The following is a 24,393-nucleotide window of genomic DNA, read 5'->3' as shown; positions in this document are numbered from 1 at the left end:
AAAACCCAGCAAACTGTATGAAATCTAAAGTGGTAGGATATTCATGGCATGTTTTGATCACGGCTGGTTCCAATGCACCTGGCGCTTTCCTAACCCAACAATAGGCAGCCATTTTGAATGGGAACCAGTGTAGGAAAGGAAACCAGATTACCTATTTATTGCAACTACTTCTGAACCAGTTTAATACATTTCCTTGTGAAACATTCGTCAGTATAGGTAATTTTCGACAGAAAGCCGATGGATGCCATATCATGGCTCCAACTCTTCAGATTCTAGTAAACTTATCTCGAGTTTGGATTAATTTTTCATCTTGGTAAAAGGCTCTCTCATAATGCTGTGAAAAAGAATGTTTCCATTTGACAAAATGACAACTTGAACATCTCATAGACGCCGTTATGAATAAGTGCAGTTTTCAAGTGCAAGATATAATTAACAACATCGCATAAAAACAGTTTTAATTAGATCACTTTAAGGAAATAACTGCACTTAAAGACAATGTTTGGACCTCATTATGTGAGGTAACTCTGCAGGCCAAATGTGTGGTTATAGATATCTATTTATCAAGAGTTGTCTTTCTTCTTTTTAAGTAAATCTGAACTGACTCTCATTTTTGTTGATATTATTGTATATTGTATATATTCTTGATATTTTCTATAGACTGAACTTGATTTGCTGACATTTCTAGGTTTTTTTTTATATAATGGTCGGACTGGCTGGACCAATTCACATTTTCTAAACTTTAAAAATTCTGCTTGAGATTTAATTACGTTGAATAATAATGTGTTTAAAATTTAAATAATACTATCTGTTTGGATAAAAGTTGTTTAAATTAGTTCTGCCCATTACATGTAATATTTAAAGAACATTCCTGAACTCTGTACTCTGCCAATACTGCCTAATGGTATGGTAGTTAACAGATCAGCAACGCATGTAAAGTAGATAACATTTTAAATTTTACTTTGATAAAAATCAAAACTTTTCTTTATTAAGTCATTGATGTGCCTTTGCTAAGAAGAGCATTAATTTATTTTTTCTAACGATATTTATCCATATTTTGGTGAAAAGTTAATATTCTCGCAAGCTTTGCAACACTGTTTTATAAGTAGTTTTTTTTGTAGTTTTATATAATTGCATGAGAGAATGATTTTGCACTTCTTATATGTTTTGTTCCACGTAAAATTCAAAGTATATAGCCTATGTGCCAAAATCTAACGTATTTATAAACCGAAATGTCAAGTTAAAGAAATCAGTTTTTTACATGCTATTTAATAATGACCTTTACATGTTTTTCATTTCGATAGTTTATACATCAATAAAAAAACACGATATTTCCAAAGAATCTGTGTTAAAACTATATTACACAGTCTGTCAGTTGATGAATATTTATCCTCTGTTTTCAAGATGAGTCTTTTATTGTCCCCATTATACCTTAGTGTGTGCAACGTATGGCAAGATTTAGCCTCACACATAAAGTTCTTCCTAGCTACGCTGCTGTAATCACGCTTGGCTTATTATTTAGGTTACTATCTTTTTGCGACATAACACTACCGAATGTAGAGCGGAGTTAATACTGCATGTAGAATGTACATGTAGCTTTTGCGTGAAGGATTGTTTTGGTGATAAAATGTGAGTATTTACTTAATTTTCAGATTACAAACTTAGCTGTACTCACTGGGTGTTGAATTTGTACATGCATGCGTGTCTATGCGACACTTGCCAAATGTCAGTACTTGAATTTTGTATCATATAAACAGAAGGTCAGGGGCGTAGACACGATATTGTAAGCGTAGTTTACGGAACGCGCTTTGTTGTTTTATTTATTTATTATTTTCTTTTACTAACTCATGTATTATTTCCTTACAGATGTGGTTTGAAATAGTCTGCTCAATCCCAGCCGCACTGGTTGCAGGATATTTAGGGATCAAAGTGTTCTGTCCATGGCTGCTGCTTGACGTACGATACATATTGAAAGTAGTTCCGAAGATTTCTGCCTTTAATAAAACGTTGGAGAAGAAGTATTTTATCATTGAACACTTTGAAGACACGGTGAAGAAAAATCCAAATCGACGTTTCTTGTTGTACGAAGATAAGACGTTTACATATAAGGTGAGTTCTGTTTTCATTAATGTACGGACAACGCATGTTTTTACGTGTTACAACATCTGCGTTTAACACGAAATGAACATGCGCTAACGCTATTCTAGCATAAAACGTGGAAAAAACTAATAAATGAACTCATTCTACATCATCGTCATTAAATTTCCATGAAATGCGTGGGAATGTCTGAGTTGTTTTTTACGTTGACGTCATTTCGTTTTGAGTTATCCGTTTTGGAGTCGAATGACGTTTACGCTTTGCCACGAAACTCGCATATAAAAAGGTGTTATAACAGCAAGTGAGCGGGAGAATCTCTCTGATAACACACGCTTTCTCCAGTTAAAACACCCCCGAAAAGTGACAATAACATCAGTTTTATGCTAGAATACACGTTTAATGATGTTCACCGTGTAAGTCGTAGTTTTTTTTTCAGCGTTGGTCTTAGAAATGCAGTTATGCGCCTTTTGAATTGCACTGCACGAATTACCTTCACTTTCACTGTAGCTCTGTATATGGATAAGGTGTACTCTGCTGTTCAAACCCCCTCCCCTCACCGCCCCTGCCAGATATCAGCCAATATTTTTAGTGTTTTAAAACACACTGAGAACATATCTCAAACATTGAATATGTTTTGTTACAAATTCATCATGTTTTAAAAATTACCATTTACTATCAATGCAATAAAAAGTATGGAAATTTGACGTCACGTTGACATACCATTTGGCGCCAAATAGGCGTCGAGAAAAAGTGCTGTCATATTTTAATGTACTACTTTGTATAAAAAAAAAAAACGTTCCATAATCAAAATTATAACGGTGTTACATTTAATTCACAAGCTCTCAGCCTCTGGATCGATTATTAGGCGCATAGAATAACTGACTATACGTCCACGCACTCCTTAGCTACGCCCTCGTGAAATTATTCCACGGATCCACTAGCGGGTGTGAAACCTCTTCATTTTGCTATATATTATTTGTTAAATCAAGAACACAGGTCTGTTACTTTATGTATTATTTTATATAATTACATTCATGCGTGATAATAACGTGAATGATTTTCAAACCTTGGTGAATTTTATGCGATATGTGAGGTAAAAATAGAGAAAATCTCTTCCTACAACTGTCGGACCGAAAAAATACTTTTCACTTCGTAGATATATAGTTTTAATGGCAGCACTTTTCAAAATAAAGGCAAAAGAGCGATGGTTTCACAACACAATTAGAAATGTCGGAAGTGCTTCATGCCAAGGGGTTGATTTTATATGCATTTAATGATTGTGTTTAAAACTGTACACTTTCTTATTTTTGTGCCCTAACCAATATTGGGAGGGGGGAGGGGGGGTGCGGGGTAAGGCTCTTATAGTTGACCTTGCCCGTCTGTTTGTCCGTCCGAATTTGTGTCACGTGTATCTATCTACCTCACATTCAGCATGTGAAGCTGTGCTCCAGGAGTTTTCATTGGGATCTCACACAGCCAGACCAGAGTTATAGCCTTTCAAACATTTTCATAAAAAACGTCCACATGTATCTCACATGTCTCAAAAAGTATTTGAGCTAGGATTATGAAACTTTACAGGAATATCATAAGAAAAGGCTGAATAGAAATCTGTGATTATACATTTCAGGAAGCAAATGAATTTGCTAACAAGGTGGCAAGGACATTCATGTCTTTGGGACTTAAGAGGGGCGATACGATAGCGCTAATGCAGTACAATGGGCCAGAGTTTATGTGGACGTTTCTAGGTAAAAGGAACAGTTTAATGTTTCAATGAAAAACGTATATTAAGCGAACATTCTCGCGAAGAAGCCATGCAGCAGACACTTATTGAAGGTAGTCGTATTTACACAAGCGCCTGGGAGCTTCCGTGGCCAAGTGAGGAAGATCGCTGACTTCAAATCGCTTGCCCCTCACCGATGTGGATGCGAGCCTCACGCGGGGTGTTGAATTTTTCATGTGAGGAAGCCATCCAGCTTGCTTACGGAAGGTCGGTGGTTCTACCCAGGTGCCTGCTCGTGATGAAATAATGCATGTAGGGGCAAATGAGGTCTTCCTCCACCATCAAAGCTAGAAAGTCGCAATATTATCTATGACTGTATCGGTACGACGTTAAACGCAACAAACACTAAACAAATTACCCAACCGCATCGGAATGACATCTGGTTTCTTCCTTAACCATTATATAGTTTGGTCATAGCAAACACACTTTGAGATAAAGTCTGCTACTGCAAGGAAATAAAATCATCACCATTTTAGACGCCTTGTCCTTTTGAAGTATTTTTGAACGTTCAAATATTTTTATACAAAGCAGAATTGGATTTAACCTTAAGTTTTCATCTCGCAGTTGTAGATTTACAATCTATCATGTTTGTCAAATGTATTTCCCTCTGACTTTATAGTGTCAACGTCTACTTAAAGCGACGTCAAAAGTGTTATAAATAATGTTTGGTTTCTACTTGAAACGTCAAAGACGTTTGAAAAAAAACTGGTCTTTTACTAAAATGACGTTAAGCGCGTGATAAATGACGTTGATCTTCTACTTAAAACGACGTCAAACGCGTGATAAATGAAGGTGTTCTTCTGCTTCTTACGACATCAAACGCTTGATACAGAATATTACGATTTCTGACTTATGAAAAAGTCTGTACTTGCAGAGACATTTCTTGATTTCTTTTCAGGTTGCTTGAAAGTTGGTATACGTATGTCACTTATCAACACAAATTTGCGAGGAAAAGCTTTATTACACTGTCTAACTGTGTCTGAAACCAACACGATCGTAACTGGAAGTGGTAAAAGTTTAAGACTTTTTTGAAATCTGACATCTTAATATATAACTTTTTCCCCCACTTATTTCCGTTATCCTAATCACAGTGAGAAACATTTTCTAATTCACTGTAATCGTTTCAATTAATATGACAGAATATTTATACATGTCCTAATTTGGAGCTGGTCAAGATGCTGGTCAAAATGTTGGTAAAGAAAAATAGTCCTTTGTTTTATAAAATGAGTTTTACTAATTTTTCGGTCTGCAGTATATCAGGAGTTTTGCTTGCTTCAATATATGACTTCTGCAGTATGATACGAATTTTGATTGCTGCCCGACGGGTTTTCTGCATTATGACACAAGTTTTGCTTGCTTTCCGACGAGTCTTCTGCAATATGACGCTAGTTTGTTTGTTTTATGAAAAGTCTTCAGTAGTATGATACGAGTTTTGTTTGCTTTTCGACAAGCTTTCTGCAGTATAACACGAGTTTTACTTGCTTTCCGACATGTCTTCTGCAATACGACACGTGCGCTTTCCGGCAAGTCTTCTGCTGTATAACACGAGTTTGCCTGTTTTCCGAATAGTCTTCTGTAATATGATACGAGTTTTGCTTGCTTTCCGACATGTCTTTCTGAAAAGTCTTCTGCAATACACACGAGTTTCGTTTGCTTTTCAACAAGTCCTGCAATACATGCGAGTTTCGTTTGCTTTCTGAAAAGTCTTCTGCAATATTACGCGAACTTGGTTGCTTTCCGACAAGTCTTCTGCAGTACACGCGAGTGACGTTTGCTTTCCGACAAGTCTTCTGCAGTACACGCGAGTTTCGTTTGCTTTTCGACAAGACATCTGCAAAAGTCTTCTGCAGTTCACGCGAGTTTCGTTAACTTTGCTTTTCGACAAGTCTTCTGCAACACACGCGATTTAAGTCTTCTGAAATACAAGCAAGTTTCGTTTGCTTTCTGAAAAGTCTTCTGCAATATAACGCGAACTTTGGTTGCTTTCTGACCAGTCTTCCGCAATACACGCGAGTGCCGTTTGCTTTCTGAAAAGTCTTCTGCAATATTACGCGAACTTTGGTTGCTTTCTGACCAGTCTTCCGCAATACACGCGAGTGCCGTTTGCTTTCTGAAAAGTCTTCTGCAATATTACGCGAGTTTTGCTTGCTTTCCGACATGTCTTCTTCAATATGGCACGTGCTTTGCGTACTTTTCAACAAATCTTCTGTAATATGAAACCAGTTTTGCTTGCGACAAACAAGTCTTCTTCAGTATAACACGAGTATTGCTTTTTTCCCGAAATTTCTGCCAGTAGTTTGACTAGAATTTTACTGTTGTATAATATATTTTATGATGCCGCCTGTTTCAAATTTTCTTTTTAGATACAGAACTGATATCTGCAGTAAACGACCTTCTATCTGATCTGCCGGATGCTAATGTCTATGTGCAAGGTTCAACCAGCACCAGCCTTCCCCCGAGATTTGTCTCTATACAAAGCAAACTGAACAATGCGAGTTCGAGCGAAATTGACGTCACATTGAGGTCAGAGCAAAAGAGCATGGACCCAGTTTTATATATCTTTACCTCTGGTACCACGGGTAAGACTGTTTAACACAATATTATGTCCTGAAATAAAAGTATTGTTTCATTCTTTTTATCGAAACCTTTTTATAATTATGCTCGTTTTGAAAAAATAACAGGATTTAGCGAATTACTTCCCAGTCTCGGATCTACTTGCAATCGGGCGTATTATGTTTGTGAAAATTATTTAAAAATGCAGATCAGCGGGAGTGTACTCAATTCAAACCTCATCTGCTTTGTTCCGAAGAACTTGAGCTCATTGGGCTAAATGCTGTCTGCAACATAGATATATTAATATGGCGCTGGAATACCTCACTGACATAGTTATAGCGCCGATTGCATAAGAACAACTGGACCAATGAACATCAACTTATCAATTGAATTGTATTTACAGGTCTGCCTAAAGCAGCAACAATATCTCATAGAAGATCGGTGGCTGCACTTGTCATTAGCGGAATATTTGGTTTACGGTCAGACGACACCGTGTTTGTCACTTTACCTTTATATCACTCTAACGGGCTTCTTGTTGGAGTTTGTGGTTCCATTTGTTATGGTAAGTAGTATTGCATTCTTTGTTAGTATTATTTCAACCATTTGCCACTGTTAGTATGTTTCCAACCATTTGCCATTGTGGATAAAAGTTTTCAGCTGCTTGCCATTATTAGTATTTTACTTTTCTTTGATTTTTAAGGTGCAACAATCGCTCTAGGCAAAAAGTTTTCTAAGAGTAATTTTTGGAAGGATGTTCGGCGTCACAAAGCTACCGTTTTCAACTATATTGGAGAAATGTGCCGTTTTCTTCTTACAAATGAAAAGGTCAGTAACGTACCGAGTATCTCATTTTGTTTCTCATTTGTTACACGCCCGAAGGGACGTATTATATAGTGACGCCGGTGTCTGTCTGTCCGTCCGCCCGTTAGCAATTTCGTGTCCGCTCTGTAACGCTTGAACCTCTTAAAGGATTTAGAAGAAACTTGACACAAATGTTTACCACATCAAGACAACATGCAGAGCGCATGTTTTGGGTAGCTCGCTTCAAGGTCAATGTCAAGCTTAGGGGTCAAAGGTCATATCTACTGATGTATATTGCTCTGCATTGCGTCCCTCTTGTTTGTATGTATTTAAAGCTACATACGTGTCTGTGCATTTTTAAATCAGACACATTGATATGCTTAGTGTCTCTAGACATTCACTGTACTGTTACATATTTATATGTCATTCCCACATTACACATAGAATGTCGTCGATTATTTTTCGCCCTAAGTTGATACCTGTAAGCGTTATCGTAATTACACCGTCAAAGATTTAATATTTCAATGATAAAAGTTAAGCTGAAATATTCATGACAGATTCATGTTAAATGTGAAAGTCAGAAGTGGTGAAGGAGTAAATTATGTGTTGATAATCGCAAGATTAAACAAAGGTAGTTATTCATATCTGAAAGAATAACATAACCAAGAAGTTACCTCCCCTGGTCTACCTTTCTGTTACAGACAGATCAAGATAAAGACCATTGCGTGCGTTTAGCCCTGGGGAATGGTTTACGGCAAGACATATTTGCAGAGTTCAAGCAGAGATTTGGCCTGCCTCATATCGCAGAGTTTTATGCCAGCACTGAGGGTACTACAGGGTTTGTAAATGCCTTTAATGTGATTGGGTCGTGTGGTCGATCCTCTCCTTTTCTGGTAAGCATATCGCTTTGTTGATATGGTGTCAGTTATTTAACATATGTCTAGTTTACCCTTCATAACTGTCTTAAACTTTGTTGAATATGCAATAACAGATAAAACTGAGGGAAGAGATACACCATAATATTTATTACTACAAATATTTGTGTAGATTGTCGGTCAATAGTTTATGCTGTTGACTGGTCTGTAGTTCAACATCACAAATTTGGTTTAGAAAAAGCGTAAAGTTGAAGAAAAATAATAAGAATATTTATTTCTAATGACATGTAATGCAGCTCTTTCTGAATGGCTTGCGATTTAATAGTCAGTACTATTGGCCCTCGGTCGTTCTGACCTCGGACAATAGACACACTGACACAGTTATAGATCATATGACGACTTTCAAGCTTTTAATTTATGGTGGAGGAAAGAACTCTAGCTGCTGTCACTCCGTGCGTTATTTAAGGCACAAACGGGCACCTGGGTACAGCCACCGACCTTCCCAAAGGCCCTGAAATAATGCAGTACATCTATATATTGCAGTGAATTAGATCTAAGAGTTAAAGAAATTATTCAAAATTAAACACACTGTGCCTCGATTTGTCTATTCTTTCACTTAATAGATAGTTTTTGGCTTTTCTACGTCTAAAACTTTATTAAGTTTCCTATAAACAATAAGTGACGTAACGTCGGCCTTCATTTTTCCAGGAACGTGTAGTTCCCTGTGGACTGTTCGAGTGGGATGTTGAGAATGAATGTTTGGTAAGGGACAAACGTGGGCACTGTATACCAGTAAAACAAGGTAAATTATATTTTTAGCATTCATATTAAAGAAAATATTTTGAGAAATCGAATGATTGAAACACGCAGCTGTTTACGTTGTGAAGTGGTTATCACATCCGTTTCCAAACTTAAGGTCGTGTTCCCACTTTCTTTATTGAATAAGTGTATTCTTTCGTCTTGGCAATATAATTAGACCTCCTAGACAATGATATATTTTTTTAATTTTTATTTTTAAAAATGTGAATGTAGCCAGTCTGTATCCTGTATCCAATACCATAATATTACAAGCAGTTCTCTGCGAAAATACCTAAAATAGATTCGCATTTGTCACTATCACATAAAATAAGAGAAAAATTACAAAACTTGAAATGTGACAAATACTTTATTCTTAGTCTAGTGGCTAGTGTACAAGATAGTGAAGTGGTATTTTTCATGAATTTGGGTGAAAAAACTTTCAGGTATATTTTAACAGTTGTGCTTTTTAAATGACAAAATGAAGATAAAATTCTCCCCTCTAAGTTCGATGGCCTAACAGTTATGCCACGCAGCCTGTTTAACAAACATAAATGTAATAATAAAGGCTAGACATGCAGTGTTCGTCAGTTTCATGTATGTCGTCGCGTTTAAAAGTTCTTTAACGTCGCTATTTTCAGTTTCACCCACTGCAGGCTTAATTACAATTCTAATATGCTTGTCTCTGTTAAAACACTCTTACGCTAGAATGACGTCGCGTTAACGTACGGTGAGGTCAAAGTTTTTGTTGCGACAAAGAAAGAGCGCTACTGTATTTTATCTAATAACTGTTTTAGATTAAGGGCATATTAGAATCGAAATAATTTATAGCAAACCCGTGTTTTAACACTATTTATACACTCGGGCGGTAATACGTTGTACAAATAATTTCACTCGGGCTGCGTCCTCGTGAAATTATTACGCCCGACGTATAAGCGCCCATCATGCATAAATAGTGTTAAAGAACTCATTTTCTATAAATTATTTCTTAAATTTGTATCATTTATATAATTAATAATCTTATGTGTAGATGCGTATGTAATAGAAAGATTATTTGATTTGTTTCGAAAAATGTGCACCCGTTCTTTTGCGGAATAATATAGCGCTCCTAAAGTCGCGCAGTAAGTCCGCTGCAGAACTCGTGCATATTTCTCGATACAAATCTAATAACCTATGAACAATGTTAAGGACGTTAAGGTATTGGCTTATTTTAGAAATGGGCGTCCAAAATGTCCGTATGTCTAAATTATCCGTGGTTGGGCGTTGTTTAAAAAAAGTTTTCTCTCCATCAACGGAAAACAGAAGTGTGTGTGTGAACAGTGGTATGACGGTTAAATTGGCTGAAGATCGTAGTTCGGGGTTGCAACGCCTCAAGCGCACTATCGAGTTTTGACGTCATTACTTACGTTCTGTGCAATGACGCTGAAATAAGACAGTGTGAAACAAACTGAAAATGCATTCATATAAATCAAAATTAAATCGATTTATATCTATGTTATTGCAGGAGAGCCAGGTCTACTACTTACGGAAATCACGAAAGTACAAACTTATGATGGATACAAAGGGCAGAAACAACAGTCAGAAAGTAAAAAAGTCAGGTATATTCTGTAATATTGACATATCCTGTATATCCTGTAATATTGACATTAACTGTATAACCGCCTCGATAGCCTAGTGGTAGAGCGTCCGCTTCGAGTGCGGGAGGTCATGGGTTCGATCCCCGGCCGCGTCATACCAAAGACGTAAAAGATGGTACCAGTAGCTCCCTTGCTTGGCGCTCAGCATTGAAAGGGAAAATGACCTCTTCTCTCATACCCTCATGGCGATGGATTCCATCAGGAATGAGGTGTCGAGAGTGATTAATATAAGTTGTACAACTTCCTTCACAATCTACCTAAAATAAATTATGTATAAACTAACTGTATATCCTGTACTATTGACATACCCTGTATATCCTGTAATAATGACATATCCTGTCTACCCTGTAATATTATCATATCCTGTATATCTTGTACTATTAAAATTATTAAACATAAAAAAAAGCAAATAACGTTTTTTCTTTTATGAAGTTCCTGTATGAGGGCACCTTGTCATAAAATGTAGAACTATGAATACTTACCTACATTGATTAAGGGCAGTGTAATAATACACCTATATTAATACTGTGTAACAATAAACTTAAAAAATTCTTCTCATTTCAAACTGAATTGGATATGTTTGTTATTTCAGAAATGTTAGAAAAGATGGTGATTTATATTTTAATACTGGAGATTTAATGACAAAAGACAAGGACTACAATCTGTATTTCAACGATCGCACTGGAGACACATTTAGGTATGGTACAATATTTTGATGGATGCATTACTCAATTCAGGCCTCCTAGTGAAACCTTTAAAACCTTTAAAAACCTTTAATTTCAGAGCAAACCTTTAAAACCTTTAAATCTTCTGAAAAAACCTTTAAAACGGCCAAATAGCCTGTAATTTTCACTCAAACCTGTATTTTTGTTCAGACTGCTTGCCGTGCCAGTTTAAAGCAAGTAATGGTTATACTGCTGTATTTTCCCTCCCTTTTAAGTGTTGTTATTAGGATACTTCTTGTGTATCTTTCATCTTGAGTTTTTCAGAATGCTGTTGTGTTCACCAGACCACATACATGTAGATGTTTGCAGTAATGTTCACCAGACCATATATATAGGTAATAGGTGTTCCATGTATTCAGCATAAGGTACCATGGAGCTGAATGCTTGAAATGGTCTGGTGACATGATGTTTACACTATGGTAACACTGGACAAGGTCTGGTGAAGATACAGCATTCTGAGCAAAGTTGATGTAGACACTACAAATTCAGGCTTTCAAGTGGCCCTAAAATTCTTAAAAATTCCTATTTTTTTAGGTCTCCCTAGAATTCCTAAAACAATGCTCAAAAAGGGACAAATTCCTAAAAAAAACCTTATTTTTTCAATTGTCCCTAATTTTTTGTAATATCTGTCTGAACTTAAATTTGTTTTTGCACAAAGTCATGCATATAATCATCCAAATAATTTATTGAAGTTTATTTTCTTTAAGATTCATTTTCAGAGGTTGCTTCTATCAGTTTCCATGAGTTCCTAGGCTACATCCTTCATGAAACATAGATTTACTTCATTGAGTGATCAGGCCTAGATCCATGGCTGGGCCCAGGAGGCCTGTGCCCCATTTGGCTCATCAAAGTTGCTGTCAACTATTTTGGCAAAAGAACAGATATTTTCTCAAAATTAGGCCCAAAAACGCACCAGAGGCCACCATTCCATTTCTCTATTACAAAATTTTCCAGGGGGAGGACCCCCTGACCCCCTTCCAATGAGGGATTGCCTATTCAGTACCTCAAATTTATATAAGTTCCCCAGAGGCCACCATTGATATCTACATTTCGAAACATTTCCAGAGAAAGAAGAGTCCCCTGACCCTCCTAAAACTGCAGGGATACCCTCTGCCACACATCAAAATTTAGACAAAAACATGCACTACTATCAAGCATTTTATACCTGTATTTTAATTTTTTTCAGAGTTGGGGGGGGCAGCATCCTTACCTCCCTAAAATTAGGGGGCTACACCCTCCTATGCCTCAAAATTTAGAACAAAAAAGACACAAGCACCCACTATTTCATACCTGTATTCCAGGGAAAATTACCCCCTCACCCCCACCCCCCCCCCCCCCCCCCCCCATTGAGAGAAGTACCCCTCCCAGTACAACCTCAATATGTAAACAATAAAGGCACCAGTGTCCACCATTTCATACTGTATATCAAAAAACTTATGTTGGAGACACAGTTGCTCTAGAATGGTGCCCCTGCAAAAGCAACAATATATAAAAGGATGGGCTTGACATGTTGACCTGTGGGCATTTAGTCCTAATTTAGCCCTTATTTTTTTGCAAAAATAGCCCTAATTTTTGTCAAATAGTGCTTGAAAGCCTGTACAATGTGTAAAACAGGAACCATATACAAAAAAGGTGATATAAATGTGCAGTGAAAGTGGGTATAGCCATTAAGTTAGGTATGTATATCAATCATAATGTATAATTCAAACAATATGACATAATATCAAACATGCCTATTTCTGATATCTGGTTTTAGAGTGTGGGTTTCCATATATAAATTAACTTTTTTTAGTAAATACCTATATATATTATGTGTTTTCAACGAGAATTCCGACAAAAATAGCCTTTATTTACTCTTTATTTTTTAATATTTTACACTAAAAGGCCTTTATTTCCATAGATTGGAGCCTTTATAAAAACCTTTATTTTTGTTCAGACCTGCTAGGAGGCCTGTCAATTTATTAGGTCACCTGAACATTCTTAACCTTTAGCCTGCTGGTAGCAAGTGATTCTGCCTTTGCGACCAGTGCAGACCAAGATCAGCCTGCACATCCGTGCAGGCTGATCATGGTCGGCACTGTTCGCTACTCAGTCAGTAAATTTTCAGTGAAAATCCCTTCGAATGATAAATTGTATTGCCAATTGAATAATGGGCCAGTCCATTTTAGACATTTAGCAGGCTAAGTGTTAAAGATGCCCGACAGAATAGTTTTATTGTTTTGTATTTCAATGATGGTAATTATACATGAATGTTATCACAGATTGAGTGGGACATATATCATGTATATTAGGCTAAAATAATTTGTGTAATGTCTAAACAATTTATTGAATACACAGATTTTGATATGCTAAGTTGAGTTTTGATAACACTTTGTTCCTAAAGGGTAATTAAGATAGCTATTTGTCTGTGTTTTTAAAATGATAGTCGAGAGGAGTTTGCAGATGAAGATGTGAAAAGGGCCTAAATGCCCACCTGTCATCCTAGAGTTTATTTGTATTATACCAGTATTATGAGAACGGTTTTCACGACCTTAATGTCGGACGAAAAAGTAGGTCACTATGTTGTGGTGGGTCTATAAGGGTGAGGATTTGAAAAACCTCAAGGTGGATGGTCCTGCGTCTGTCATTTGTCGTCATTTGTTAGCAATTTAACTTAAACCTCTCTGAAATTTGCTGGTCAGAATTCCACCAAACTTACCTAAGTATTTCGGGAATGTTCTCCCTCCAATCTCTTCAAGTTGGGACACCCTTTCAATAAACAATCAATTGATTGACCAATATTTTTCATCACAGTCATAGTGATCTTGATATTTAAAGGGTCTTACCTCCAGATCGTATGCGAAAATTGCTACATATCAGGGAATTATTGCTATATTTCTTAAGAAGGCTTAAAAGTTAAGTTCCGTTGTTTTCAAGCGTTATAGTAATGGTCTGAGAGCTCACGGACTTTTATTGCAACAATTGAGGCCAAAAGAAGTTTATACATTTTTGGAAACAATATTTCATATCCTGCATGAAAACCCATTTCTTAAGTGTCAAAGCCGTGCCTATCTATATTTTGTTCAATTATGTTTGTGATAGGGGAGGTAAAACTCACCTGTAAAAATATTAGGGGGTAGGGTAAAGTTTACGTCTACCAGTTTTTTCACTGATTAATTACAGTAACTATCTGATTGTCAGTAAATGTATATATGTCCAACAGTGACAGCAATAAGAAATTCATCAATAAGGACTGAAGGGCAAACTGGATATTCAAGGTAAAAAGGTCAGATTTATGTAAAAATCACAAAAGTTGGCATTTTTGAAAATTATTTTTATTCTTAAAAATAGTTTGTTATCATAAGTCACTCATCTTTATTTATGTAATGTGTATATATCAGCCAAAATCAGAAATGCAAATTTTATTGCAAAATGTCAAGGTCAACCCTGATAATTGAAGGTCAAAGTTCATTTTTATGCAAAAATGTGAACATTATTACCTTAACTTTTTCTAATCTGTTTAATATGTTTTCACATTATTAGTCACTGAAGTTAATTATGTCTCCCCCAGGAGACATATTGTTTTTGCCCTGTCCGTCCGTCCGTCCTTCCGTCCGTCCGTCCGTCCGTACGTCACACTTCATTTCCGAGCAATAACTGGAGAACCATTTGACCTAGAACCTTCAAACTTCATAGGGTTGTAGGGCTGCTGGAGTAGAAGACCCCTATTGTTTTTGGGGTCACTCCGTCAAAGGTCAAGGTCACAGGGGCCTGAACATTGAAAACCATTTCCGATCAATAACTAGAGAACCACTTGACCCAGAATGTTGAAACTTCATAGGATGATTGGCCATGAAGAGTAGATGACCCCTATTGATTTTGGGGTCACTCCGTCAAAGGTCAAGGTCACGGGGGCCTGAACATTGAAAACCATTTCCGATCAATAACAAGAGAACCACTTGACCCAGAATGTTGAGACTTCATAGGATGATTTGTCATGAAGAGTAGATGACCCCTATTGATTTTGGGGTCACTCCGTCAAAGGTCAAGGTCACAGGGGCCAGAACATTGAAAACCATTTCCGATCAATAGCTAGAGAACCACTTGACCCAGAATGTTGAAACTTCATAGGATGATTGGTCATAAAGAGTAGATGACCCCTATTGATTTTGGAGTCACTCCATCAAAGGTCAAGGTCACAGGGGCCTGAACATGGAAAACCATTTCCGATCAATAACTAGAGAACCACTTGACCCAGAATGTTGAAACTTGATAGGATGATTGTACATGCAAAGTAGATGACCCCTATCGATTTTGGGGTCACTCCATTAAAGGTCAAGGTCACAGGGCCTGACCATTGAAAACCATTTCCGGTCAGTAACTTGAGAACCACTTGACCCAGATTGTTGAAACTTAATAGGATGATTGGTCATGCAGAGTAGATGACCCCTAACGATTTTGGGGTCACTCTGTGAAAGGTCAAGGTCACAGGGGCCTGAACATGGAAAACCATTTCCGGTCAGTAACTTGAGAACCACTTGACCCAGAATGATGAAACTTCATAGGATGATTGGTCATGCAGAGTAGATGACCCCTAACGATTTTAGGGTCACTCTGTTAAAGGTCAAGGCCACAGGGGCCTGAACATGGAAAACCATTTCCAATCAATAACTTGAAAACCTCTCGACCCAGAATGTTGAAACTTCATAGGATGATTGTTCATGCAGAGTAAATGACCCCTATTGTTTTTGGGGTCACTCCGTTAAAGGTCAAGGTCACAGGGGCCTGAACATTGATAACCAGTTCGATCAATAACTTGAGAACCACTTGACCCAGAATGTTGAAACTTCATAGGATGATTGAACATGCAGAGTAGATGACCCCTATTGATTTTGGGGTCAGTCTATTAAAGGTCAAGGTCACAGTGGCCTGTTCATGTAAAATCATTTTTTGGAAATAACTTGAGAACCACTTGACCTACAATGTTGAAACTTAATAGGATGATTGGACATGCAGAGTAGATGACCCCTTTTTATTTTGAGGTCACTTGATCAAAGGTCAAGGTCACAGGAGCCTGAACGGTGACTTGAGAACCACTAGGCCAAGAGTGTTGAAATTTAGCGGGATGACTGGACATGCCAAGTAGATAATCCCTATTGTAGCCAACCATCAGTGTCGCTTTGACTTTCGCTCCTGACCTCTATTGACTTCTTGCCTATAGGACTTTGCATTGGGGGAGACATGCGCTTTTTTACAAAAGCATTTTCTAGTTCGTTTTAATGTTTGTATGTCAGGTAAAGTCAGCAGTGCAGATGTAACCCCAAAACTGCCAAGTTTAAAGCTATTATCAAGGGTCAAAGGTCAAATTTGTGTGAAAAATCGCACGAATAGCTTCTTGTTTGAAATATAACAGATATATTTTAATCATTATAAGTAATTGCTCGTGGTTTATTTTAATGTATATATGTCTCACAATGTCAGTAATAAAGATATCGTCTAAAATCAGACAAGTTCAAATATAATATTAAGGGTCAAAGGGCACTGTCAAGTAAAAGAATGAAAAAATAGCTCTTTAACTTTTTTCTTTATTAACAATATCTTGTCGATCTAGTCAATGATATCAGTTTATTTTAATGTATAAATGTGAGGTCATATCTGGTATGCACATATAATTTCAAAACATTCAAGTTCAACCATAATATGAAAGGTCAAAGGTCAAAAAGTGAGTAAAATATTGCAAAAATATCACCTATTTGTACTAATTTTTATTGTTTAAAAGTATTTGTTTTGTCATTTCAGTAACTGATCGTTGTTCATTTTACTGTATATATGTCAGACGATGTCATGGAAGAGACAATAAGTCAAGGTCAAACCTGGTATTAAGGGTCAGGGGTCATTTCTGTGTAAAAGATCAAAATGTATCATACTTATTCATTACTTTGTTCAAAAATAGCTTGTTGTTCTAATTCACTGTTAGACATTTATTTTAAAGTATACATGTCAAGCAAGGTCAGCAATGTAGGTTTTATCCTAATAAGTCAAAGCCAGCCCTTTTTATCAAAGGTCAAAGGTCAAATTTGTGTGAAAATTCGCCAAAACAGCATTTTTGCAATGAGTTTTCTTCATTATTTTAGGGTATTTTTGTCAACACTAGTAACTGATCATTATTCATTCAAAGTATATATAACAGGTGATATCATTCTTCTTTAATTTTGAAAAATCAGTCATTGTCAAACCTGACATTAAAGGTCAAAGGAGAGGGTCTTCAAGAAACTCGCCATTATGAAAAAAATGGCTTGAACAAGATGGAGAGCAAATGAAAAGATCCTACGGCAAGTCTACACAGGCACCGTACGGCCCATTGCAGAGTACGCATCCGCCTCATGGGTACCTTCTTCCAAAACCAGTAAAGATTAACTGGACAAGGTTCAAAATTCCGGCCTGAGGATAATTCTCGGAGCAATGAAAACAACTCCAATAAAAGAAATGAAAAAGACATCCAACGTTGAGCCATTAGAGATAAGACGAGAGTACAAAGCCCTTGTGCAGGCAGAGAAGGCAAAGAGACTACCATCACACCCACTCCATTCAAAACTCGAGAGCAGAACTAAGCACAGACTGAAACGACAGAGTCTCAACCATATCGTCAACGGACTGCAGAAAGGAAAAACAGTAGCACTGGACACAGAGGCAGAACCGCTTGTGCCCGATGAATGGTTTCCTAGACAACGTGCTCCAAAGATCAGATTGGAGGTGCCAGGAGTAGAAGAAAAGGGAAAATTACATCAGGCCCACCAACAATCTTTTACGCTAGAAATGATCAATGACCGCTGTCCAGCACACTCTTGGATCCAAGCATATACCGTGGATCAGCGGGAAAAGCAGTTCAGAATGCTGGAAGTGGTGCCTACATTAAATTCTCTCACACTCTCTCATCCAGTCGGCAAGAGATTCTCAAACTTTAGAGCCGAGACGCAAGCCCCCACTTCGGCCACACCCCAACTGTATGAGCGAGGAGAAAATGGATAAAATATTGTTTTCCTGACAGACTCCAAGTGAGCTCTTCAGACTCTCTCAGCAGGTCCATCAGACTTCTTAACGAGACAGCTGCTGGAAATATGGGCATAGCCAGGGATAACGCTGCGGACAAACTTGCAAAGGAAGCAACCAAGCAAATACAGTCCCAAACCTCCAACTTCATACAGAGAATCTCAGAATCTGCGGAAGAACAGATTTGCGTCAGACTGGAAGAACATAAATGAGGGAGGCTACTGCCAAATCATGACAGTCTGCACAAGCCAATCAGGCACAGCCAAACGACTATCCTCCGTCGGCGCACTGGACACTGTGGCCTGAGAAAACATATGAAGAAGCGGGGTGTTGCAAAGACACCAAAATGTCAGTGCGGATCAGAGGACAAATACCATTCCACATCCTGCAGAGCGGTTTCTATCTGGAAGAAGTACGCCAGAAAGTTTAGCCCACAGACATTCCAAATGAGACCAAGCTGTGGGGAGATGCCAACGACCTGCAGAAGCGGTGCAGTTCACTGCCGCATCTAGTGTCAAAGCAATGCCTATCTATACTTTGTTCTGGAAATTTGATGTAGGCACCACTCCCAGCATCATGAACTGCTTTTTCCACTGATCCATCGGTATATGCTTGGATCCAAGAGTGTGCTGGATAGCGGTCATTGATCATTTCTAACGTAAGAGATTGTTGGTGAGCCTGATATTGTTTTCCTTTTTCTTCTACTCCTGGCACCACAAATCTGATCGTTGGAGCACATTGTCTAGGAACCCATTCATCGGGCACAAGCGGCTCTGCCTCTGCGTCTAGTGTTGCTGCCTTTCCTTTCTGCAGTTCTTTGACGATATGGTTGAGACTCTGTCGTTTCAGTCTGTTCTTGGTTCTGAGTTTTGAGTGGAGCGGGCGTGATGGTAGTCTCTTTGCCTTCTCTGTCTGCACAAGGGCTTTGTACTCTCGTCTTATCTCCAATGGCTCAAGGTTGCTCCCAAACTTGTTAAAGCCTTTTTTTCATATTGGCGAGTTTCTTGAAGACCCTCTTTTTTGACCTTTAATGTCAGGTTTGACCTAGACTAATTTTTCATAATCAAGAAAGAATGATATCATCTGTTATATATACTTTAAAATAAATAATGATCAGTTACTAGTGTTGACAAAAATACCCTAAAACAATGAAGAAAACTCATTGCAAAAATGCTGTTTTTTGCGAATTTTCACACAAATTTGACCTTTGACCTTTGATAAAACGGCTGGCTTTTACTTTTTAGGATAAAACCTACATTGCTGACCTTGCTTGATATGTATACATAAAAATTAAATGCTAAAAGTGAATTATAACAACAAGCTATTTTTAAAAAAAGTAATGAATAAGTATGCTTTTTGATCTTTTACACAAAAATGACCCCTGATCTTTAATACCAGGTTTGACCTTGACATATTTTCTCTTCCATGACATCGTCTGACATATATACAGTAAAATGAACAACGATCAATTACTGAAATGACAAAGCAAGTACTTTTAAACAATAAAAAAATATTACAGATAGGTGATATTATTGCAATATTTTACTCACTTTTTGACCTTTGACCTTTCATATTATGATTGAACTTGAATGTTTTGAAATCATTTGTGCATACCAGACATCGCCTTACATTTATACATTAAAATGAACTGAAATCATTGACTAATATCGACAAGATATTGTTAACAGAGAGAAATGTTAAAGAGCTATTTTTTCATTATTTTACTTGAAAATGACCTTTGACCCTTAATATTATATTTGAACTTGTCTGATTTTAGACGATATCTTTATTACTGACATTGTGAGACATATATACATTAAAATAAATCACGAGCAATTACTTATAATGATTTATACATATATGTTGTTTTTCAATCAGGAAGCTATTCGTGCGATTTTTCACACAAATTTGACCTTTGACCCTTGATATTAACTTTACTCTTGGCGATTTTAGGTTTACATCTGCACTGCTGACTTTGCCTGACATACAAACATTAAAACGAATTAACTTCAGTGACTAATAATGTGAAAACATATTAAACAGATTAGAAAAAGTTAAGGTAATAATGTTCACATTTTTGCATAAAAGTGAACTTTGACCTTCAGTTATCAGGATTGACCTTGACTTTTTGCAATAAAATTTGCATTTCTGATTTTGGCTGATATACACACATTACATAAATAAAGATGAGTGATAACAAACTATTTTTAAGAATAAAAATAAATTTCAAATATGCCAATTTTTTGATTTTACATGAATCTGAACTTTGACCTTGAATATCCTGTTTGCCCTTCAGTCCTTTTTGATGAATTTCTTATTGCTGTCATCGTTGGACATATATACATTTACTGACAATCAGATAGTTATGGTAATTAATCGGTGAAAAAACTGGTAGACGTAAGCTTTACCCTAACCACCAATATTTTTTACAAGTGAGTTTTACCTCCCCAATCACAAACATAAGTGAACAAAATATAGACAGGCAGGGCTTTGACACTTAAGAAATGGGTTTTCATGCAAATATTGTTTCCAAAAATGTATAAACTTCTTTTGGCCTCAATTGTTGCAATAAAAGTCCGTGAGCTCTCGGACCATAAATAAGTATGAAGCTTCATATTAACGGCCGTTAAGAACTAATTCCTCCGTGGCGTATTGATCAAGATGTTTTTAGCTCATCTGATTTTTTGAAAAAGAGTTATTTTCATCACTTGAGCGGTTGTCGGCGTCGGCGTCGGCGTTGCCTGGTTAAGTTTTATGTTTAGGTCAGCTTTTATCCTAAACTATCAAAGCTATTCCTTTAAAATTAGCAACACTTGTTCACCATCATAAGCTGACCCTGTATAGCAAGAAACATAACTCCATCTTGCTTTTTGCAAGATTTATGGCCCCTTTTGTACTTAGAAAATATCAGATTTCTTGGTTAAGTTTTATGTTTAGGTCAACTTTTCTCCTAAACTATCAAAGCTTTTGCTTTGAAACTTGGAATACTTGTTCACCATCATAAGCAGACCCTGAACATCAAGAAACATAACTCCATCTTGCTTTTTGCAAGAATTATTGCCCCTTTTGGACTTAGAAAATCAGTTTTCTTGGTTAAGTTTTATGTTTAGGTCAGCTTTTATCCTAAACTATCAAAGCTATTCCTTTAAAACTTGCAACACTTGTTCACCATCATAAGCTGACCCTGTACAGCAAGAAACATAACTCCATCCTGTTTTTTGCAAGATTTATGGCCCCTTTTTGACTTAGAAAATATCAGATTTCTTGGTTAAGTTTTATGTTTAGGTCAACTTTTTCTCTTAAACTATCAAAGCTATTGCTTTAAAACTTGCAACTCTTGTTCACCATCAGAAGCTGACCCTGTACAGCAAGCAACATAACTCCATCCTGCTTTTTGCAATAATTATTGCCCCTTTTGGACTTAGAAAAATCATTTTCTTGGTTGAATATTACGTTTAAGTCAACTTTTCTCCTAAACTAACAAAGCTATTGCTTTAAAATTTGCAACAGTTTTTCACCATCATAAGTGGACACTGTACATCAAGAAACATAACTCTATCCTGCTTTTTGCAAGAGTGATGGCCCTTTTTAGACTTAGAAAATCATGGGTAGGACAATATTTCTATTATACAAAAAAAATCAGATGAGCGTCAGCACCCGCAAGGCGGTGCTCTTGTTTATTGCCGAAGCAACCCGGGTTCGATTCCCGACTCAGACCTGTTTTTGTTCTTTATTTAGCATTTTAGAAATAGGTTCGAAACAAAAAGTCATGTTGTAATGTTCATAATATGACCAGATTTTAATTTTAAAGAAAGACCGTTTTAGTCCAGTCCCTTAAACGCGATACTAAATTATTTGTAGCCTTAAAAAATCAAAAGCGAGACAGTTTTTTGCTTGAAACACGTCTGAATAAATCACGGTAAATCATGTTCCTAAATTTATGACTCATACTGACGTATTTTTCTGTAGTTTTCCTATAGAAACCACACCTATTTTTTCAAAACATACCCTGTGAGATTCTTCCGCATTTCAAGTTTCGACCTGTCAGGATTTCAATCGTTTTGCAAATGACAGTAACAAAGTTAATACCTCCCTGCATCACACAAGTTCATTAGCATTCCTCGCAAACAGTATTATGACTAAGATCATCTGTCATTCATTCGTTCATTCATTCATTCATTCCAAGGTTTAATTAATGTCCATCGTAAAAATAAGTGTTCACATTTACTCGTTATCGGCGTACAATCAAACTCAAAGTACTCGAAGAACTCTTAGTACGTTCTTTCTGTCCGTGACATTCATTAAACGCATATCTGACAAATATTAGTACAGTTTGTTCTACCTCACAACCGTTTATGATCTAGCTGATATAAGGGCATATATATAATTATCTGACGACTGCTATGATTCAGCAGACAAAGGACAGTTGATTTAGCCAAAAAACACTTCAACAGTTGCCATCTAGCTGACAAACAGTTAATGATCTAGCTTATAAACCGCTGATGATGTAGTGTGCATACAGTTTTGATCTAACTGACACAGAGTGCATGATCTAGCTGACAGACAGCTTTTGCTCATGTGATCTAGCTGATAAACGGTTAACCACCATCAGTGCAGTCTGCTGATGTTTAAATGATTTTTTTCCAGATGGAAGGGCGAAAATATTTCTACAACGGAAGTGAGCAATCTCCTAACTGAAGTCGATTTCATCATAGACGCTTGTGTGTACGGTGTTCCCATCCCTGGTATGTGGAACAATTTCTTTTCTTTTTGTTATTATTTCTTCAGTATAATCAGGGTTTGCCTGACAACTAGCATATGCATTTCTACGTTGCTGCGAGTTCTTTTTTCAGACAAGGATTTAAGTACCCTACTGAGCACTGTTTCAAAATAGGAAGGCATAATTCAGTCAAACTTCGTTCTCTCGAACTCGGGTAACTCGTACACCGCCTATCGCTCGAACTGGTCCCAGTAAAACTCTCGTGTAATATATTTTGTTCGATGACTCGAACTACCGATAACTCGAACAAATTTTTCTAATCCTGGCGAGTTCGAGTGAAATTCACTTTTTACAAGTAAACGGAGTGACTTCTGACATGTTTAAATCATTATATTTATGTCCTTATTAGTACTTATATAGAGATCATACGTCAACTTAGGTACATGATGTATTGCTAAAAAATTTGCAACACTGTTGATATACTTTTAACACACAATAAACAAGAAGTTATTATAAAACATTTTGAGATTTGTTCTTCACAAGCTTTGCTACTTAATAGAACTTACTTAAGAACACGAATTGTTTGGTCTTTGGACGCACCATGTCGGGACCTTTCCGTTTATTCATACCTTTCAATACATGTATTTACAGGGCATGACGGGAGAGCCGGCATGGCAGCACTTCTGATCCAACAGGGAACTGACAAAATCACCGAGAAAGAGTTGTCTGAAATTTCATCTCATTGTCAACGAGTTCTTCCGGGTTATGCCACTCCGATGTTTCTACGCATGCAATGGGGAGAGCTAGATATGACTTCAACAATTAAACAGTCGAAAGTGAAGTTAAAACAAGATGGGTTTGATTATTGGCTGGTTGGAGACCCATTGTTTTATTATGAGAAATCCACGAAAGCCTACAGAAGCATCACTAAAGAGGCGTATGAGGATATTATGAATCAGACAATCGGGTTTTAAGAAACTTTTGTTGGTTTGGGTTGTGATGTCTCATGTAATACTCAAGAAATACACCGTTATTGTCTTGACTAGTCTATGAAATCAGGTTGCACATATTTATATTATCATATATATACATGTATATAACTGCTCTAATTACGATGCTATGTTATTCATTTGTATTTTTTACCATTCCAAAGTAAGTGTCTTACAAATTACTAAGTACAAATGTATATTTATACCGAACTGTAAAGTAGCAGCATTGTGAATTCGTGTTGCTACCTCCATCATTCAGAAAATAGAAAAACATTCCCCATATTGATGTTTTATTTTCATTCTCATTTATGTAACTTTGTTTCATCCTAGCCTGTATGATTTTTTAAAACATCTAAGAGGTATTGGCATAATTGTCATCACTTGATTGGCAGCTT

The 24,393-nt window shown here is 36.9% G+C and overlaps 1 protein-coding gene across 1 annotated transcript; it reads left to right on the top strand.

Annotated features, from left to right (window-relative positions):
• Positions 1–1,508: 1,508 nt before the first annotated feature.
• Positions 1,509–24,118, top strand: LOC123566387 (long-chain fatty acid transport protein 2-like). The gene is made up of 13 exons (XM_045360416.2): positions 1,509–1,626; positions 1,864–2,106; positions 3,722–3,839; positions 4,773–4,883; positions 6,238–6,453; positions 6,831–6,989; positions 7,128–7,252; positions 7,930–8,121; positions 8,812–8,905; positions 10,403–10,496; positions 11,128–11,232; positions 22,937–23,034; positions 23,661–24,118. The coding sequence occupies exons 2-13, from the start codon at positions 1,864–1,866 to the stop codon at positions 23,981–23,983; spliced, it is 1,878 nt and encodes a 625-aa protein (XP_045216351.2). The 5' UTR covers positions 1,509–1,626; the 3' UTR covers positions 23,984–24,118.
• Positions 24,119–24,393: the final 275 nt, after the last annotated feature.

Source organism: Mercenaria mercenaria, chromosome 8, assembly GCF_021730395.1.
Source record: "Mercenaria mercenaria strain notata chromosome 8, MADL_Memer_1, whole genome shotgun sequence".
In the NCBI taxonomy this organism is placed as follows: domain Eukaryota; kingdom Metazoa; phylum Mollusca; class Bivalvia; order Venerida; family Veneridae; genus Mercenaria; species Mercenaria mercenaria.
The sequence above is the reverse complement of the archived record's forward strand: the minus strand, read 5'-3'. Positions and strand labels throughout refer to the sequence as shown.